Here is an 18,515-nt window from a genome sequence, read left to right as displayed (position 1 = left end):
TAAAAATATTATTAATATTTTAAAACAAACTGCTTCACTCTTTCATTTTCTAAATAAATATATCAGCACTTCCAAGAATTTCAAAGTTTCTGCACAGTTACACTGCCTTTTAGGCTCACCAAAATTAAAACAAAAGACTAATTCAAAAATCTTTGCATTATCGATGATGTGCATTCAAATGATTTTTGAAACTGATGCAGACGAAAACATTTATTCAAAGATTTATTAAATTGTTCATTACATTTAGGCCTGTTACAAAAGTGATGTGAAGATATGTAATGTATGCTGCAGTTTAAATCATTCTCAATTAATATCAGCTTACTCTGAAATGCGTTCTGAAATCAAATCAATGGGTGCCACTGTTCACATGAAATGGCTTTTTTGGCTTCTCTTCCAATGACAAGGTTGCATTCAGACATCTTATGATATTCCTCTGCTCCTCTGTAACGTTTAAATTGACCTTAGAGCAATTTCCTGGATTGCTCCTGTGTCAGCGAGTGTCCGGCGCCAGTAGAATGCGAGTTCTTATTTAAAAGAAAGGAAGTGGGCTGAAATTATGTTTTTGAGATAAGCTTGGCAACCGACTGTAGTGACGAAGGAATCTGTGGCCCTTGAAAATGGCCTGTCCTCCGGCTAGAATTACAGAACGCAGGACCGGCACAGTCTCCCGGTGAACAAAGACATTTCTGAGAGCCAAATAAAGAGCTACGCTGTTTTCCAGAGTCCTCCATATGAACATAAAACTGATTAATGCATTTGTGATGAACAGACGCCATACTGTCTTAGTATTAAATGTCACTCATAATAAGTGTCTTAACCTGTGCACTGCGGCTCAGTTGATGTATGCTGTTGTACTCTCGTGGATTCCTTCGTTCTGTCTTGTAATTTGTACGTATGACTGTTTGACTGTGTTACAATGGTTTCCATGACAGTGTGTGTTTGGACACATAGCAAAGTGGATAAGAGGCCATATTCAAACAGGCTCCCGTCAGTTTTAGCTGCGAATTGAGAACATTGCGTCATTCCGGAGCTAATCATCAGATCATCTTCTCGATAGCAATATTCGCCACGTTTTGAGTTCGTTTCCAACATACACATATATTCTCATTTCTTCCCCTGAACTGATGGCCAGATCCACGTGTTTCAAATCATCTGGAGGTATATTTGTCCTTTGATTTTCATGGAATATCTGGGTAAAGGCCAGTCGCGCCTCCATGACCATCAATGTCTGATCCGAGTCTGAAGTTCACTTAATCTTAATGACGGATCAGAAGGCCTCCCAGCTCGAGGTCAAAATATTCCTGATTCTTTCATGACCCAGCTAGATAAAAATGTCATTTGTTTTTGTTTAGTTCCCTGTGAAGACCTTTGATGATCTAACAAGAGAGCAATTTGAACGCTCGATTTGAAAGTTACGGTTTCTAACATGCGGTCAGTTCAGTTTTAAATACAAACATACACACAGACACAGCCTCTGTTCGGCCTGTTTGTTTAAATTGTTAACATTGTAAACCAAGCTTCTTATCAATTTCTTAAAAATATTAAACCTATATGAAAAACACTAATAAAATATAAATATATTATTAAAATATCATTAATATATATGTTTTAAATATTCACACAATATAATTTTCTGTATTTTTAAATCTGTATTTAACCTCTGTAAGATTAGCATTTCCTATAATATATATAGCCAAATATAAATTTCAAAAAATATAAAACTAAAACAAAAAAACATAAAAATATCACAAAATATAAAAATATAATAATATGTTTTCCCTTCTAATCTAAATTTTTATAAACATTTCATAATTATACATTTTGTTTGGCCTGCTTGTTTAAACTGTTAACATTGCAAGCTAAGTTTTATTTCAATTTATAAACAAATAACAAAAATAATACAAATATAAAATCTTTATTCAACCACTGTAAGATTAACATTTAATAATTATATATTGTCAGTTGGCCTGTATGTTTTAATTGTTAACATTGCAAATCAAGCTTCATATAAATTTATATATATATATATATATAAAAAATAATTATAAACAATAATAAATAATAAATAAAATAATCTATATATATATTAAACACAGCTATAACATATTTAAAAAATATATTTATATATATTAATAATTTATAATTATTATAATCTATAATATATAATATATCAATTATTTTAAGAATGTTTAAAAATATAAAATGTTAATTCTCTCTGTAATCTGTATTAAACCACTGTAAGATGAAGCAACCAAAGTGTAATATATATGTGTGTGTGTGTGTGTGTGTGTGTGTGTGTGTGTGTGTGTGAGTGTGTGTGTGTGTGTGTGTGTGTGTGTGTGTGTGTGTGTGTGCATCTTAAAAAATTAGAGAAGAGTATTGTGAAAAAGTTATTTTTTTTTTCTGTAAATTACCTCAGAATGAGAATTTTTCATATATTCTTGATTCATTACATATAAAGGAAAACATTTCAAAAGTTTTTTGTTTTAATTTTGATGATTAGAGTTTACAGCTCATGAAAGTCAAAAATCTAGTATCTCAAAATATTAGAATATTTACATTTAAGTTTTATTAAATGACAATCCCTACAGTATACATTCTGGATATCTCTTGTTCACAGAGTGCTGTATCAAAGCATATTAAATGCAAAGTTGACTGGAGGGGAAAAAATGGGTAGGAAAAGGTGCACAAGCAACAGGGATGACCGCAAGCTTGAGAATACGTTGGAGAGCTTCACAAGGAAGTGGACTGAAGCCGGAGTCAGTGCATCAAGAGTGACCATGCTCAGACGTCTTCAGGAAAAGGGCTACCAAGCCACTTCTGAAACAGAAACAATGTCAGAAGCATCTTATCTGGGCTAAGGAGAAAAATAACTGGACTGATGCTCAGTGGTCCAAAGTCCTCTTTTCAGATAAAAGTAAATTTTGCATTTCATTTGGAAATCAAGGTCTGGAGTCTGGAGGAAGACTGAAGAGGCACAGAATCCAAGCTGCTTGAAGTCCAGTGTGAAGTTTCTGAAGTCAGTGATGATGTGGGGTGCTGTGACGTCTGCTGGTGTTGGTCCATTGTGTTTTATCAAGTCTAAAGTCAATGTAGCCGTCTACCAGAAGATTTTGGAGAACTTTATGCATCTATCTGCTGACAAACTTTATGGAGATGCTGATTTCCTTTTCCAGCAGGACTAAGCACCTGCCCACAGTGCCAAAACCACTTCCAAGTATTGTGCTTGATTGGCCAGCCAACATGCCTGACCTGAAGCCCATATGGAATTTATGGGATATTTTCAAGAGAAAGATGAGAAACAGTCGATCCAAGCTGAAGGCTCAATAGTGCATCAGCAGTGCCACAGGCTGATCGCTTCCATGCCAAACATTACTGATGCTGGAATTTGTGCTTAAGGAGCCCTGACCAAGTATTGAGTGCATAAATGAACATACTTTAAATAACTTGAACTTTTTTGAGATACTGGATTTTTGACTTTCAAGAACTGTAAGCTCTAATCATCAAAATTAAAACAAACAACAACAACAAAAAAAGCTTTTGAAATGTTTTACTTTACATGTAACAAATCTAGAATATATTAAAGTTTCACTTTTTGAAATAAGTTGCAGAAAAAAAAACTTTTTCACGATATTCTAATTTTTTTAGATGCACCTGTATTTAAAATTAAAATGAACTGAATAGGTCTGAAATGAAAGAAACACAAATAACATATAAAATATTTACACTGGAATGTTTATTTTTTATGACTTAAATACATCTGTCACAACGTCATATTCAAGATACACAACAAAAAAAAAAAAAAATACACAACAAAAACACACAACACAAAAAACAAAAAAAACAAAACACAAAAATAAATAATTTGAACAAATAAATGCATAATGCAAAAATATACAGATATGATGCTTTTTCATTGTTTTGGCTTGCATTGTGTACAGTATAAAGGTATCAAGACAAATATACCATATAATTTAACAATAATACCTAACTGGAATGCCAGTTGCAAAGAGTTCAATGATTTAACTGGAATATAGGTAAAGTGGAATATGATAAATAATGCCTCATGTCTGTGGGCTTGTGTTGAATGCATACTTAACACACCGGTATGTCAGAACAGTGTGTGCATTAATCCACAGGATCTGGAGCACCAGCTGACATCACTGTACATTAACCGGAAGATTAAATCTTTTTTTTTTTTTTCCCAATCCTTCATAAGAGAAACTTCAGTAGCGACATATATTTTTTGGAAATCAAACATTTTGTGCAAATACCATTTTCTTTCTTTTTTTCATAAAAAACACTACAAACATTAATAAATTGTTGAAACATTGCAACAGACACATTCACAATGTTGCTTGCGAAAGCTGCCCTTTTCATTCGGGAAAGAAATATTTCACTTAATTACAGGGCGTACATACTGTATGGATTATGTGAATAAACATATACTATATTCACAATAAATCTGTTAGGTAATAATCATTGCAAAATGAATGTGGTATAGTTTTACAGAATTAATGATGCATTACTAAACAACTGACCTTATAAGACCATAACTTGCATTTCAAATATCTATGGCTTTATTGACAAAATGAGTGCTGTGATATTAGTAATTATGCAAGAAAAATAATTCACTTCCAAATCATTGAAATTTATGTTTATATAAGTGGCACAAATTTGCGGTTCAAGCAAATAAGTTTCCTTCCTCTGCATAAGGTCAAAAGTGGTCTGATTCAAAAGAATCCAGCTGTCAAACTCTTATTTTACAGTAAAAGCTGTGGGAGGCAAATATACTGTATATATTAAAAGTGCAGTTTTTATCATTCCTTCAACCTGTAAAACATAAGTGGTTTTCATTTCCTTTCATAACAGTGGGTTACCCAGCATAAATAGGAACAGAAACAAACAAATTACAACGAATCTTCAAATGCGAACAATCACACGCCACAAACCACCATCATGTGGTAAACATCGCACAGCTCAAGGTATTTTTCAATGAAAAACATTCTGTGGAACAAATGTCACGCACTCTTCCCTTAGAACTACTTACCAGCTTTTTAATTTGAAAAGAGATCATGTTTGGTAACAGAGTCTGTAGTGATGGGACCATTTTTGATTCATCCAGTGTTTCTGAACACTGAAATGCAATCTATTAGAAACAGATGTAGTGTTAAGTGGATGATGCCACTTCATACATCAATTGTAAGAGCAAACAATACTAAATGGGCAGTGAAATTAGCAGATACATCGATCTTTCACAGCAAGTAAACACATAAACTGAATTTTAACCGACCCTCAAATCACCTAAATCCACTCTTCACCTAAAAACACCACAACAGAGCCCAACACCATGTTTCCGGATGGAAAAATCCCATTCATTTTCTCCACAGAGAACTTCAAAACAGACTAACCAGAGGTCAGTTAATTTAGATATGTTCATATATTTTCTTTTAAAAAGCAAATCAACAAACATCACTATATATATATATATATACAGACATATACAAAAGCATATCGATAGATCGATAGATAGATAGATAGATAGATAGATAGATAGATAGATCGATAGATAGATAATCATTTGACAGCACTATATATATATATATATACAGTCATAGCCAAAAGTTTTGGCAGTGACATAAATTTTTTGTTTTGCAAAGTTTGCTGCTTAAGCTGCTGTGGTTTTAATTCACATAGTTTCTAGATTATTGTGTAGAGTGATCAGATGCATTTTAAATAATTGCTAAAAGCTTCATTGGCCAAAAAATGAACTTTTCACAAAAACACACATTTCACACTGTTTTTTTAATCCTGACACAAAATGACCAGCTAACATTAACTGGCTTATCATATCAGTAGCACATGTGAAAGTGTGAATGAGTACTAGTGAGGTGAAATCACTATCATACTAAATAGATTGTAAGAGCAGACTGATTGGTATAAAAGGAGGGGAGAAGCACTTCCAATCATTGTGTTCTGGTTAGCAATGAAAACCTCCAAAGAAACACGTGCAGCCATCATCACTTTGCATCAAAATGGCCTCACATGCACAGAAATTGCTACAAAGAATATTGCACCTTTTAGAACCATTAAGAACCTTTTAGAACCTTAAGAACCATTTACCGGATCATCAAGAACTTCAAGGAGAGAGGTTCGACTGCAGTGAAGAAGTCTTCAGGACATCCCAGAGTTTCCAGCAAGCGCCAGGACTGTCTCCTCCTGAGGAGTCAGCTACAGAATCGTGTCACCAGCAGTGCAGAGCTCGCTCAGGAATGGCAGCAGGTTGATGTGAGAGCATCTGCACGCACAGTGAGGCCAAGACTTTTGGACAACGGGATGGTGTCAAGAAGGGCAGCAAATAAGCCACTTCTCTCCAAGAAAAACTTCAAGGACAGACTGAAATTCTGCAGGAAGTACAAGGATTGGACAGTAGAAGACTGATGCAAAGTTATTTTCTCTGATGAAGCTCCCTTCTGACTATTTGGGAGATCTGGAAAATATATTGTTCGGAGAAGAAAAGGTGAACGCTACCATGAGTCCTGTGTTGTGCCAACAGTGAAGAATCCTGAGACCATCCATGTGTGGGGTTGCTTTTCAACCAAGTGAGTTGGCTCTCTCATAATTCTGCCCAAAAACACTGCCATGAATAAAGAACGGTATCAAAACGTCCTGCAAGAGTGACTTCTTCCAACAATCCGTGAGCAATTTGACGAAGATCCATGCATTTTCCAGCATGATGGAGCACCATGTCACAAAGTAAGAGTGATAAAGAAGTGGCTCAAAGATCATTACATTGAAATTTTGGATCCGTGGCCAGGCAACTGCCCGGATCTCAATCTCGGATCTCTGTGGTCAGTCCTCAATAGGCAAGTGGACAAGCTGAAGCCCACAAATTATGATCAACTCCAAGAACTAATAAGGCAAGAATGGATCGCCATCAGTCAGGATTTTTGGCCCAGAAGCTAATATCCAGCATGCCAGAGACAACTGCAGAGGTTATAAAGAACAAGGGTCAACACTGTAAATATTGACTCATTATATTTTTTTGCCAATAAAAGCCTTTAAAACTTATGATATGCTTATCATTGTTTTTCAGTATACCATAGAAACGTGGAAAAATTATTTACAAATACGGAAGCAGCAAACTTTGCATAACACTAAGTTTATGTCACTGCCAAAACTTTTGGCCATGACTGTATATATATATGTGCTGTCAAACGATTAATCATGATTAATCACATCCAAAATAATTTTATTTGTTTACATAACATATGTGAGTGTACCGTTTATATTTATTATGTATATATAAATACATATATATATGCATGTATATATTTAAGAAAAACATGTTTACATATTAAATATATTTATATATAATATAAATTATATTAATATAAATATATACATGTAAATATTTTCAAAATATATTCTGCATGTGTGTGTATTTATACCTTTATTTTGGATGTGATTAATGCACACACATCTATTATGTGATTATAAAACTATATATATTGGATGTGATAATATATATATATATCTATATATATATATATATAAACAATGTTAATACAGGGCTGGTTTAGATAGATAGATAGATAGATAGATAGATAGATAGATAGACAGATAGACAGATAGATAGATATATGAGTTTAAATATGCTTGTAGCTTCTAATCCAAAATATAATACAGGGCTGGTTTGGGTTTTGTTCATGACTTCAAAGTCTTTCAGCCTGAAGACGTTTTTGAAACCCCTATGGTGACAATAAATGGGAAAAATACATTCAGAACAAAGGCAGATGAAAAAGTGGGCGCTCACTGTTGGGTTCTATTGGCAGAGGCAATTTCAAGTTCTGAGGAAAAGCAGTGCTTTGTTTCACGTTGCATTGATATTTAACATTGTAACAGTCAGAGCCATGATTTATGAGTCCCGCAGAGTTGACCAGCAACTTCATCCTCTGAAGTGAGGATGCAAGAATTGATTAGGCTAAGTGTTTACTCATTACAACTGTGAGCTGTTGTAAAGTGTGCGCTTGGAGAGGAAAAAGGAGTTCTGGAGCTTAGAGGAAATATAAGTGGTGATAAAACCACATGTCTATGATGAAACGCTTATTTCATCCTAAAGAGTGCTGCTGAGGATCTCTGACACTTGTTCATTCGTTTGCTCGTCTGAATCCACGTCCTGAGCTTCTGCTGTAGTGCCATATCCCGATCCAGCATCTCTGTCTGTAGCTCCTCTTGATCCCGTCTCCTCCTCCTCCCAATGCGGGGCATCTCTGCAGGGCGACGTCTTGCTGCACGACTCCACAAAGATCCTGCGAACGTTGGGCTTAGACTCCCTGTAGGGCGGTCTGTACTCATCCAAACTGTAGGAGGTAGTGGGCGAGTGCGGTAGGGAGAGTGGCATCTCCAGCGGCAGGTCGATATCGCTCTGTTTGGTGTAGATGCCTTCAGATAGAGAGGGAGTGTGACTCTCGCTCTGTACACGCAGCCAGCGGTGCGGCCCGCCAAAATAACTCCTCTGGGGATGGCTTTTGGACAGCAGCTTAAGTTTCGTTGGTGGATCGGCCAGGAACTTGCAGCGGGATGGCTTGTCTGTGGTCTTCACAGAGTAAGAAGACAGCGATAGGTCCTCCATATCCTTGGTGCACGATTCGGTTTCCAGGATGGACTTGGAGCAAGCGCTGTATTTGAGATCATGCATCTGAAGAACATCAGGAGCGCTACCGCTGAGGACGTGCACGGCCTGATGTGAGAGATCCTGGGCTGAGGAGTAAACTAAGTCCAGGTCACGAGGGCTCAGAGCGTCACTGGAGTCGTAGTCACTGTCCGTGGGGAGAAAGACCTCCGAACAGCCCTCTTCATCTGAACCTGGTTGGGACTCTGCAAGAGATGGGGATTGAAATAATAGGTCCATTAGAATTAATAAGCATAATATTGCTTATCCATTTTAATAATAAAATAAACATTAAAAGAACAGTTCTGCGTCTAAAATCTGATTGGATGAAAAATGTGCAAAACTGTGGAATAGCCGATGTACAGAACTATTCAAAAGTTTGGGGTCGGTTAGAGCTCGTGCTCAAGTTATATCTACGTTTTATACTAAAGAATTATGCATAGGTTTTTTCTGAAGGATTAACAAAAACAGTTTTCATTTATTCAGTATTTTAATGTGGCAGGTTATTGAATACACATCCTCGCACATAATGGAATAATTATAAGTCCTGAGAAATGTGGAATATAAAAGATAGAAAATAAAATAAAAACACCCAGCTGACAGGCAATATGAAATTTATTGTACACACTGAACCACACAAGTAATAATATTTAAGTGGACTTAATAACATCTGTTTTTAATTAATGTTTTTAATTTACTTAATACATTCAAAACAAATTTAAAGGCGTATTTTATCAGAACTGCATGGTTTTTATTTTTTAAGAATGCACTGATACACTGGCCAATCTGGGTGTTATTAAATCATCAATATTTGACTTTAAATTTGTCACCACTTTGTGTTTTAAAAGGTAAAATGAGCAATTTGCCACTTTAAGATTTGTGCAATGCCTTAGTCAAATGCAAATCTATCAAATCAGGACACAGCGCAATTGGGTCTTACTAGAACAGACAAAGCAATGATGACCGATGTCTGTGAATTATAATCATTTGCAATTCTTAGTAAAACAGACCGAAATCTTAAGAAGCCGAAATTTCCAACAATCACACCCTGCCAGAACATTACTTAAGTGAGCTTAATCTGTAATTTAATCTGTTTCTTGAAAACTGGTTTCTTTTTTTATATTTTTCTTGCCGTAATTTTAGAAACTCTTCTTTCTTTTATGCAAACTAACATCCTGTAATGCTCTGCAAAACCCATGGCATCTCAAAGCTTTTATACAGAATGGTTTATCATAACAATAAGTGTGTTGAAATATAATTAAGTCGATACACTGATTTATTTCCTGCAGAATTGTTCTTTTGTGCCGTCAACAAATGCCACACTCTCACTACTACAAATATAATACATATTTGAATGCAACACAGACGCGCAGTCAAGCACGAAACATGGTTTTATGCCTGGATGAAAGGCAGCTATTGAAAAACAGCATTTACCGATTGTGGGCTTTCGTCTCCTCATTTGTGGAGAGGGCGAGGGAGTGGGCACGTAGTCTGTGTTAGAGGACGTGGAGTCATTCTTCTGCACAGGAGGCTCCATGCTGACATCTACTAGCCAGGTGATAGGCACCCAACCGAGAGGCTGTTTATAGCGGGCGTACTGCAGGGCATTGGTGATCCAGCGGACGTCTCGCCACATCTCGTCCAATTGTCAAACACACAAAGGAAAAAAACAAAGCGAGGTTGAGTGCGCTGTTATTTCATTGGAAATGCCAAAAATAAGGTTAGCTTGAAAACTAAAGGGTGCTATTTAAATGTTGATATGATATAAATGCAAATCACAGCTTTCAGTGTGAGAAATGCGGTATTTCCCCCACACAAACCTCGCAAGCATTTCCCCCACGAACATCACAAAGCTTTTCAAATCATTAAAGCGCATCACACAAAAGCTTCAAAAGGAGGCCACAGCAAACTTGCTGTGAAGTCTGAAGGGGCATGACCGTGACTAATATCATAATTTATTTTGTGTCATCTTCCTCTGTTCACCAATCACAGCACGTCAGTGCTGAATTGTACATATTGCTCCTATTTAGTGTGCAGAAGCGAAATGAGAGGTAAAATGTGTTTTCAATCAGAGCTGTTAACCTCCATGCAGTGAATCTTCACAAGTACCACTTTCATATTTTCCATCCTTGGGACGTACTATAGCAATTGTATTTACAAGGAGCTTATTTCAAATTGGAAGGAAAAAGGCTGTACAAAAATGAAGCAGGGCAGACGAAAAAAAAATCAAAAACACTCTGCAATCTGAGCTCTTTCTAGCAAATGCCATGTGAGATCCATCTTATGGGAATGAGCTTTGACACCACAGGATGACTCCTTTGGAAAATATGCTGGGCTTCTAACGACAAAGAGGGGACTCCAGTATGACAAGGGCAATAATATTTTTTTTAAGTTGCGAAATAGACTACTTCAATTAATAAATGTTTGGCTGATGCTGCTGGCTGGGAAATATTACAACAAATTAGGGGTAAATAATAAATAGGCAGGGTGGCTTATACCATACCCAGTGCTCCAATATAGCAGCTCTCAACCCAAAAATGAATCACAGGTCTGTTCTGATAGGGCCGTGGACAGCAGGGAAAAATCATGGTAAATGGAAATAATAAAATGTAACTGACCATATAATTGAGCATTTTTAGGAGAGCAAAATGAATATGCCTGACCATTATTAAAGGGATGAGAAAATGTTTTCCCTTTCATGTGCGTCAAAGGCTGTGCAGTCAAACTCAACAGTATTTTGATGCAAAATATTTGGCAAATGTTTTTTTTTTTTAAATACTAGAGAGATCCAATACGGACAGGCTGCTTGTCAGCCATTCCAATAGGGCCATGGACTGCATGGAGAAATAATGTTAAATGGGAATAATAAAATGCAACTGACCATATAATCATGCATATTTAGGAGAGAAAAATGAATAGGCCTGACCATTAACAGAGATGAAAAAATGCTTCTCGTTTTTATATGCATCAAACAAAGTAAAAAAAAACAAAACAAACATTATTTTGCATAATAATATTAAAAAAAAATAAAATAAAATACCAAACCAACATAAAAAAAAAAGAAACAGGCTGCTTTATCCTGAAGCTATAAAAAACAACACAAAGTAATAGAAAACATGACTCGTAATACATTAAATAAATGTTCAGTTCCTAGGAGAATAATAATTGGTTTGTGTCAAGTATAATTTGTTTTGTGTAGTGAGTTATCTATTGGCTGTCAATAAAAACAAAGAGATATTTCGAAACTAACAGTGAATGTTCCTTCTTAGCCTGTCATGTTAGCAATTTTAGTGTTAGATTTAAGGACATTTTTGTTCATGTTTGTATCATACGCAACTTTGGTATCTTGTTGGTTCACCACTTTATGCCCATACGAAAATCTGGGCCCTGAACTAACTCTATAGCACTTGAGTAATATCAAATTAACTAGTAGTTTATTTCACTCACATTATATAGCAGGAAACTTAAATCTGCCAACTTAAAGCCAAAAAGTTGCATTTGAGCGTCATGGAAGCTCTGTCTCAATGCCACATCTCGCCACATGCATCTAAAACACGGTTTGCTGTTAGCTCTTTGAGAGGACCTCACAGCGATATAAACCTGCCCTCTCGCACGAGAGCAGAGCGCAAAGCACTTTCCACCACCGTGCCACTCTGACAGACGTGGCTCTTTCTGGTTCGCCGCCTCCTGGAACATTAAGGTTTTCACGCTAATTGATGCCACATTGCTCAGCCCCACACACACATTCATGCAGTCACACTCATTGATCGATATTATTTTTTCCCCTCGTCGCTCTTAGGCACTGTGTAATCTGTGGTCAGTGTGCTGCTTTTTTCCAGTGCCTCTTGGACCTGACATCACACAAACACACTTGTGGTTTTGTGGTCAATCTCAATTAATCGTCCAGACCGGGGTGGCGGAGAGGGATTATTTCAGACCGGCACACTTAACACACGCCTGTCTTTCAAGTCGAATTGTGAGAGAGTCTACTGAGCTGTTATTGAAATTTCGACACAAGAAAAACAACTTGTTTTACAGTTTATACGTCTAGTAGTTATGCTTTATGACATCAATAAACTATCCTAATTGGATTATTAGTTTAAATTGTTTTTGTAGTTTGATGTTCCCAACACTCCCAGGCGGTTGGGAATAAACGTGATCCTCAGGATTGAAACATGAATGACGTATTGCTAAAAGTTGTAATTGAAACAACATGAATATGGCTAATAAAAGGGAATGAAGCAGTAAAGCATCATTTCAGATAGTGTACAAACAATTTTAAAATACAAAATAGCAATAACACCATCCTAAGTGCCTGTTTGTTGCGCATACTGTTACGCACACTGTATGTTCTGACCTATGAAGTCATTGCATTGACATAAGGCTGAAATGACCACATGCCATCAGTAAATTCCTAAAAAAAAAAAAACGTTATCAATTTCCACAACAAATATTAAACAGCACAATTGTTTTCAAATTTGATAATAATAAGAGATTTTATTTTTATTTCAAATGGAATCTAGTCATTTTAAATCTAAAAAAAAATTCAAAATATTGTTTTTATTGCATTTTTTGACCAAATAAATGCTGCCTTAGTGAACATAAGAGACTTATTTCAAAAACATTAATAACAGTAGTTTACTTCTCGTTTATTCAAGGTTATTAATCAATAGTTTTTCAGTGACTGCTGAAAATGTGAAAGCATATTATTTAGTGTAAATTCCCTGTTGTAGACCAAAAACACTGTTAAGCTTGGCTAAGGATGAAGATGCAAAATGCCTGCAGTGCAACAAATTACTTAAATTGGGAGGAAATGGATTTGTTGTGATGGATGTGCAAAGTAGGCTCACATTCAGTGCACCAATCACAATGGAGATTCATTTGCAAATGATTCCTGAACTAACATAGTTCTAAGACATGCAACAAGTTGGACTAAACACAAAATAACACAGCTCTTATCACACATCTATTTAAGAGTGAGATTTAAGTGAAGAAATGAGAAGAAAATGCTACATTTTCAAATCAGGTATTTAGCTTGAACAATCACCCAAAAAGATATTGCTATAGAATAAGAGTTTGCATATGGTTACAAATGATTTTGTCTAATAAGCCTTTATTAAGTACTTGGTTTTTGTTTTGTTTTTTGTAAAAAGAAACCATAAAATAAGCTAAAAAATGGCATTGCTCCATCAGTACATTCGATATAGAGCTGAAATAAATTATGTCAAAATATCATTTTTAAAGAGGAATCTTTTTGCTTGTCATATACTTTGGGACATAAGAGAAATAAAATAAAAGAACAAGTATTTATTTCAGTGTCATCAAAAAATACTGCTATATTAAAAGCATTAGCATAAGGTGTCAAATTATTTATTTTACAAGTCCAGGCCTTTATACAGTACTCAACAGTAAAAAAATAAAAATTTGCACCATCACTATTCAATAAAATACTGTACTATAGAAATCTTTTGTTGTTTATCGTATAATTTGGAGCAAGGGAGAGGGGAAAAAAAATACAAATAACATTACCCTTCACAGAACATACCTGAATGTAGTCCAATATGTGCTGGTGTCTCTGTTTGGCTGTGGACACCTCTGAGTCAGTGATGGCCTCTCTAAAAGCCTGCTGGGTAATTAGAGCATCCAGGTCCAGCACTGAGGACAGTCGGCAGTAAAGACTGATAAATTTCTCCTTATATGAGCAGAAGTGAACTGCACATGGGAGACAAAAAATATAAAATACCACACTTAGTAATGGATACGGGCATATAAGGGCAACGCTAGTCAGATATTATTGCATTTTTCAAATTGACTTCACTGGGTGGTTTCTTGAAATTAAAACCATACCAAAGTTATCATTAATGTAATGAAAAAAAAAACACTAACCAATCTAAAAAAAAGACGTTTTTGTAATGGAAATCTGTGGGAGGTTTACAAGTGTATGGTGTTTGGGTTGAAACTACCTCACAGTATAACGTTTAAAAAGTTGTTTGAAACTCTCCCCACAACAGCAGCTGAATAAGCTACTAAGTGTTCTAACTGGCACAACTGCTAAGCATACAAGCACACTGAAAACAAACCATGCTATTTGAAGGAAAAATGATATGCCGCTCTTTAAAACAAATTTTATTGAATTATAATATTGATTTCTTGCTTAACCTTTCCTTATTTTACACAGTCTAGGCTCAGCAAGGGGGGTGGGTGGCTGTTTGGCTAGCCGTGGTGCGCACCGCCACCCCGCTGGTGTCTGCGTGTGTGTGTCTGCTTGATTTACTAGAGGTCCTAAGGGAGTGTGACTGGGGGCAGAGGGGGGAGGAATCTGTGGATTTTTATAAGGCCAACTGAGCTAATATTGTAGGGGTTGAAACAGAAGCCAGTGTACCGAGCTCAAACATTTGAAGAGGGAGGTTGAGGAACCCCGAGTGTGGTGTGTAGGGGTTGGTCTGTCCCGGGGCAGAGCAAACGTCGTCTGAGGCGGGCAGCAGCAGCAGAAGAAAGGACACATTGTTACACAACCCCAGCACCTCGTGTACGTAGAGACGGAAGCTCTTTGCCACACACGGACACACAGAGACACACACACAGACTTTAACCCATAGGGGTCGAAGGGTAACAATGTTATGCCGTAACTAAGTAGCAAGCAAAAATTCATAAACTCAGTAGAACAGACAAAAAGTTACTCTTACAAAACTCTGGTAACAACAATTTATCTGTAGTACCTATAGTATAGTATAGCACAATCTATTTATAGTACCTAATATAATATAATATCTATCTATTCATCCATTTATCTATCATCCATTCATTTGTCCCCTTCATCTAACCATCCATTCATTCATCCCTCTGTCTATCTATCTGTCCTTGTCTAACATCTGCTTATCCATCTATCCATCCATCCGTTTATCCATCTATTCATCCATCCTTCCATTTATCCATCCATCCATCCCCTCTATCCATACGCCTTTGTCTATCCATCTGCCTATCCATCCATTCATCTGTCTACTCTAACCATCCATTCATCCATCCATCCGCTCTATCTATACATCTTTGTCTATCATCTGCCCATCCATCCATTCGTTTATCCAGCTATCCATCCATCCATCCATCTATCCATCATCCCCTCTATCAATCCATATTTCTTTGTCTATCTATCTATCTATCTATCTATCTATCTATCTATCTATCTATCTATCTATCTATCTATCTATCTATCTATCTATCTATCCATCCATCCATCCATCCATCCATCCATCCATCCACCCAACACACACACACACACACACACACACACACACACACACACACACACACACACACACATCCATCCATCCATATATGTCTCAAAGTATTCCTACTTTTCACATTACTAGTTTTATATCAGCTTTAAACTTAAATTTCTCTTTTCAAACAACTTAAGTATGCAAACTGAATAACACCTAAATAACCTGAGCTATTTTAACCATTTAAAAAATAAAAAATATTGATAAACTTTCATTTCTGATGATTGTGGTGCTTTTCACCAAGTTACCACAGACTTGTCCTGTAGACTGCAGTACCTGGTGGAGAGGTAGATTGATCTGGTGCAGCAGACCCTTAATGGCCGTCTGGAGCTCAGAGAAGAGGAGGCAGTCTGTAGCCTGATCTTCTGTTTCCACCTCCACAGGGCCAGACAGTGACTGCAGCCATTCCCACTCATCCCTGGGTGGGAAGAGACAGCGTTTAGTCAACATACACACAGCTCCATATTACTCTTTCCAGAAGAGCCCTCGACAGAGTGGTTTCCAAAGGCTAATGGGATGGCATTTTGAGAGTAAGGTTAGGTGTGATGCTTGTGATCAACCACTCAACAACTTTTTCTTTTAATATGAACATGCTACACTAAGAAAAGTACTAGTTTAATGTCCAAAAACGATAAAACGGATACCTAGGAAAGTGACAAGCCTTGGGTATTTGTAAATTATTGCAGAGAGAATTTAAAAATACCTGAATTAGGTTTTACATTATTATCTGTGTCAAAATATCCATAAATCATGTTGGCAAATTATAGAGAAAACCAGATTTTTACAGTGAGGTAAAATGATTTAAAATTCATTTAACTTTCTATAAATTTCATGAAAACTGAGAGGATGAAAAGCATCAGCTCACAGTACGCGGTTAAGATGACAGAGCAAAATATAGTAATTTGGTCTTAGTCTCAAGGACACCCTCAAGGCTAGCGTCTAGGGGGTAGGTTGGTGGAAAAAAGGAGAATTTCTTTGCTCCAGAGGTTTTCCTCGAGCCGTGAGTGGGCATCATCCTGTGTGAACCTCCCACTGACTTCCACAGTCCGGCCCCGTAGTAAATTTAGTTTTACTACCACACAGACCTGCAGGATAATACTCTCCCTGTCTCTAGCTACCTACCAAGGTCAACACCATGACCCGAGATGAAAATAAATAAATAGCTCCTTTACCGAACAAAAACAAATAGCAGTTTTGTTTTGACTGTAAAAAATGGTGGTGTCAAGAAACTATGTAAGCCTGTGGTGAGGGGGAGTCTGACATGGAGTTCAGGCATATTTCAATCTTCTCAGGTACACTCGCTCTGGAGAGCTCGTATTCGCTTCACCAGGAAGAAATATTAACTTGTTTCTGTACTATAAAAGGTTTAAAACTGAACGTCCATATCAGTAACATTCATTAGGTTGCATGAAAGTTTTCCTGTTGAGTCAAGATGTACATATACATCTACTAGTACTTTGTTAAAAGTGAAAAATTCATAAAAAATTTCAAATAATTCTATGCTTTAATTACAGGCTTTGAATAATTACAGGCTTTTTGAATTTAATTGCCTTAGTCCAATGCTTTTAAACCAAGGGTCTTTTTTCTTCAATACGTTTTGACATGAAAAAAAGACTTAAGGAGAAAAAAGGGCTTCTGAGAACTGCTTTGTGAACTGCGAAATGCAGGATGGTTTGAGGAAAAAAGCATGCTTAAAACACATTCACACTCATTTATTAGTTTAATTAGTTTAATATATTCAGAATATTCTATTTTCCCTAAAGCGTTTGATGTGTCACATATTATCTAGAGTCTTACTTTTTATTTGCACAAATTTGCATTTTTTATTTAAACATCCCAGGTTAGTTTTCTGCAAGTTTGTGGAAGTAGCTAGGAAGCTTATTTCTGTCATGAGGTAAAAAAAAAAATTGAAAGATAATTGGTCTTTTTAATCACACAATTTAGACTTTCTTGCAATTCTGAAATATAAAAAATTGTGAGATACAAATTCCGAACTCTGACTTCTTTTCTTGCAATTCTGATTATATTTCAGTTTATATTTTGCAATTCTGCCTTTTTTTCTACGAATTCTAAGTTTACATTTCACAATTCTGTTTTTTTATTGTTTCTACCACAAAATAAAAAATACAATAGGTAATTGACTTTAATCTCACAATTCAGATTTTTTTTTCTCACAATTATGAATTAACATTTTGTGATTCAGAGTTTATATCTTGATATTCTGACTTCTTTTCTCAGAATTCCAAAAAATAATTCCAAATTGTGAAAAAAAAAAAAAAAACAGAATTGTGAGATAAAAAGTGGCAACTACATTTTTATTTTTGAAACAGTCACACTGAATAACCTTGACACATTCCAGTTGTCTCGTATCTTGTTGTGGCAGAGCATGTTGGGCATACGTTGAGGAACCAGAACTTTGATCTGGTCCACAGAGCTGCTGAGCTTCAGGTAACCCAGATAAAGCCCTGAGGACAGCCGGTGCTGACTTCGTCTCTGATAGGCCAGAATGTCCTACAATCAAAATGACGGTTTAAATTTCATTCTTTTTCTGAATAAGAAAC

At 36.1% G+C, this 18,515-nt stretch overlaps 1 protein-coding gene across 1 annotated transcript in view; it reads right to left on the bottom strand.

Moving 5' to 3' along the window:
* Positions 1-7,586: 7,586 nt before the first annotated feature.
* The window catches only part of LOC109099670 (ankyrin repeat and fibronectin type-III domain-containing protein 1-like), a 76,447-nt gene continuing 65,518 nt past the window's right edge, over positions 7,587-18,515 (bottom strand). Inside the window, exons 19-24 of the mRNA XM_042735813.1 lie at positions 18,299-18,465; positions 16,223-16,372; positions 15,057-15,220; positions 14,220-14,386; positions 10,109-10,322; positions 7,587-8,880 (exon numbers count right to left, since the gene is read on the bottom strand). Of these exons, the coding sequence (XP_042591747.1) occupies positions 8,117-8,880; positions 10,109-10,322; positions 14,220-14,386; positions 15,057-15,220; positions 16,223-16,372; positions 18,299-18,465 (1,626 nt within the window). The 3' untranslated portion in view covers positions 7,587-8,116. The remainder of the gene's footprint in view (positions 8,881-10,108; positions 10,323-14,219; positions 14,387-15,056; positions 15,221-16,222; positions 16,373-18,298; positions 18,466-18,515) is intronic.

Source organism: Cyprinus carpio, chromosome B12 (assembly GCF_018340385.1).
Source record: "Cyprinus carpio isolate SPL01 chromosome B12, ASM1834038v1, whole genome shotgun sequence".
Taxonomy (NCBI): Eukaryota; Metazoa; Chordata; class Actinopteri; order Cypriniformes; family Cyprinidae; genus Cyprinus; species Cyprinus carpio.
The sequence above is the reverse complement of the archived record's forward strand: the minus strand, read 5'-3'. Positions and strand labels throughout refer to the sequence as shown.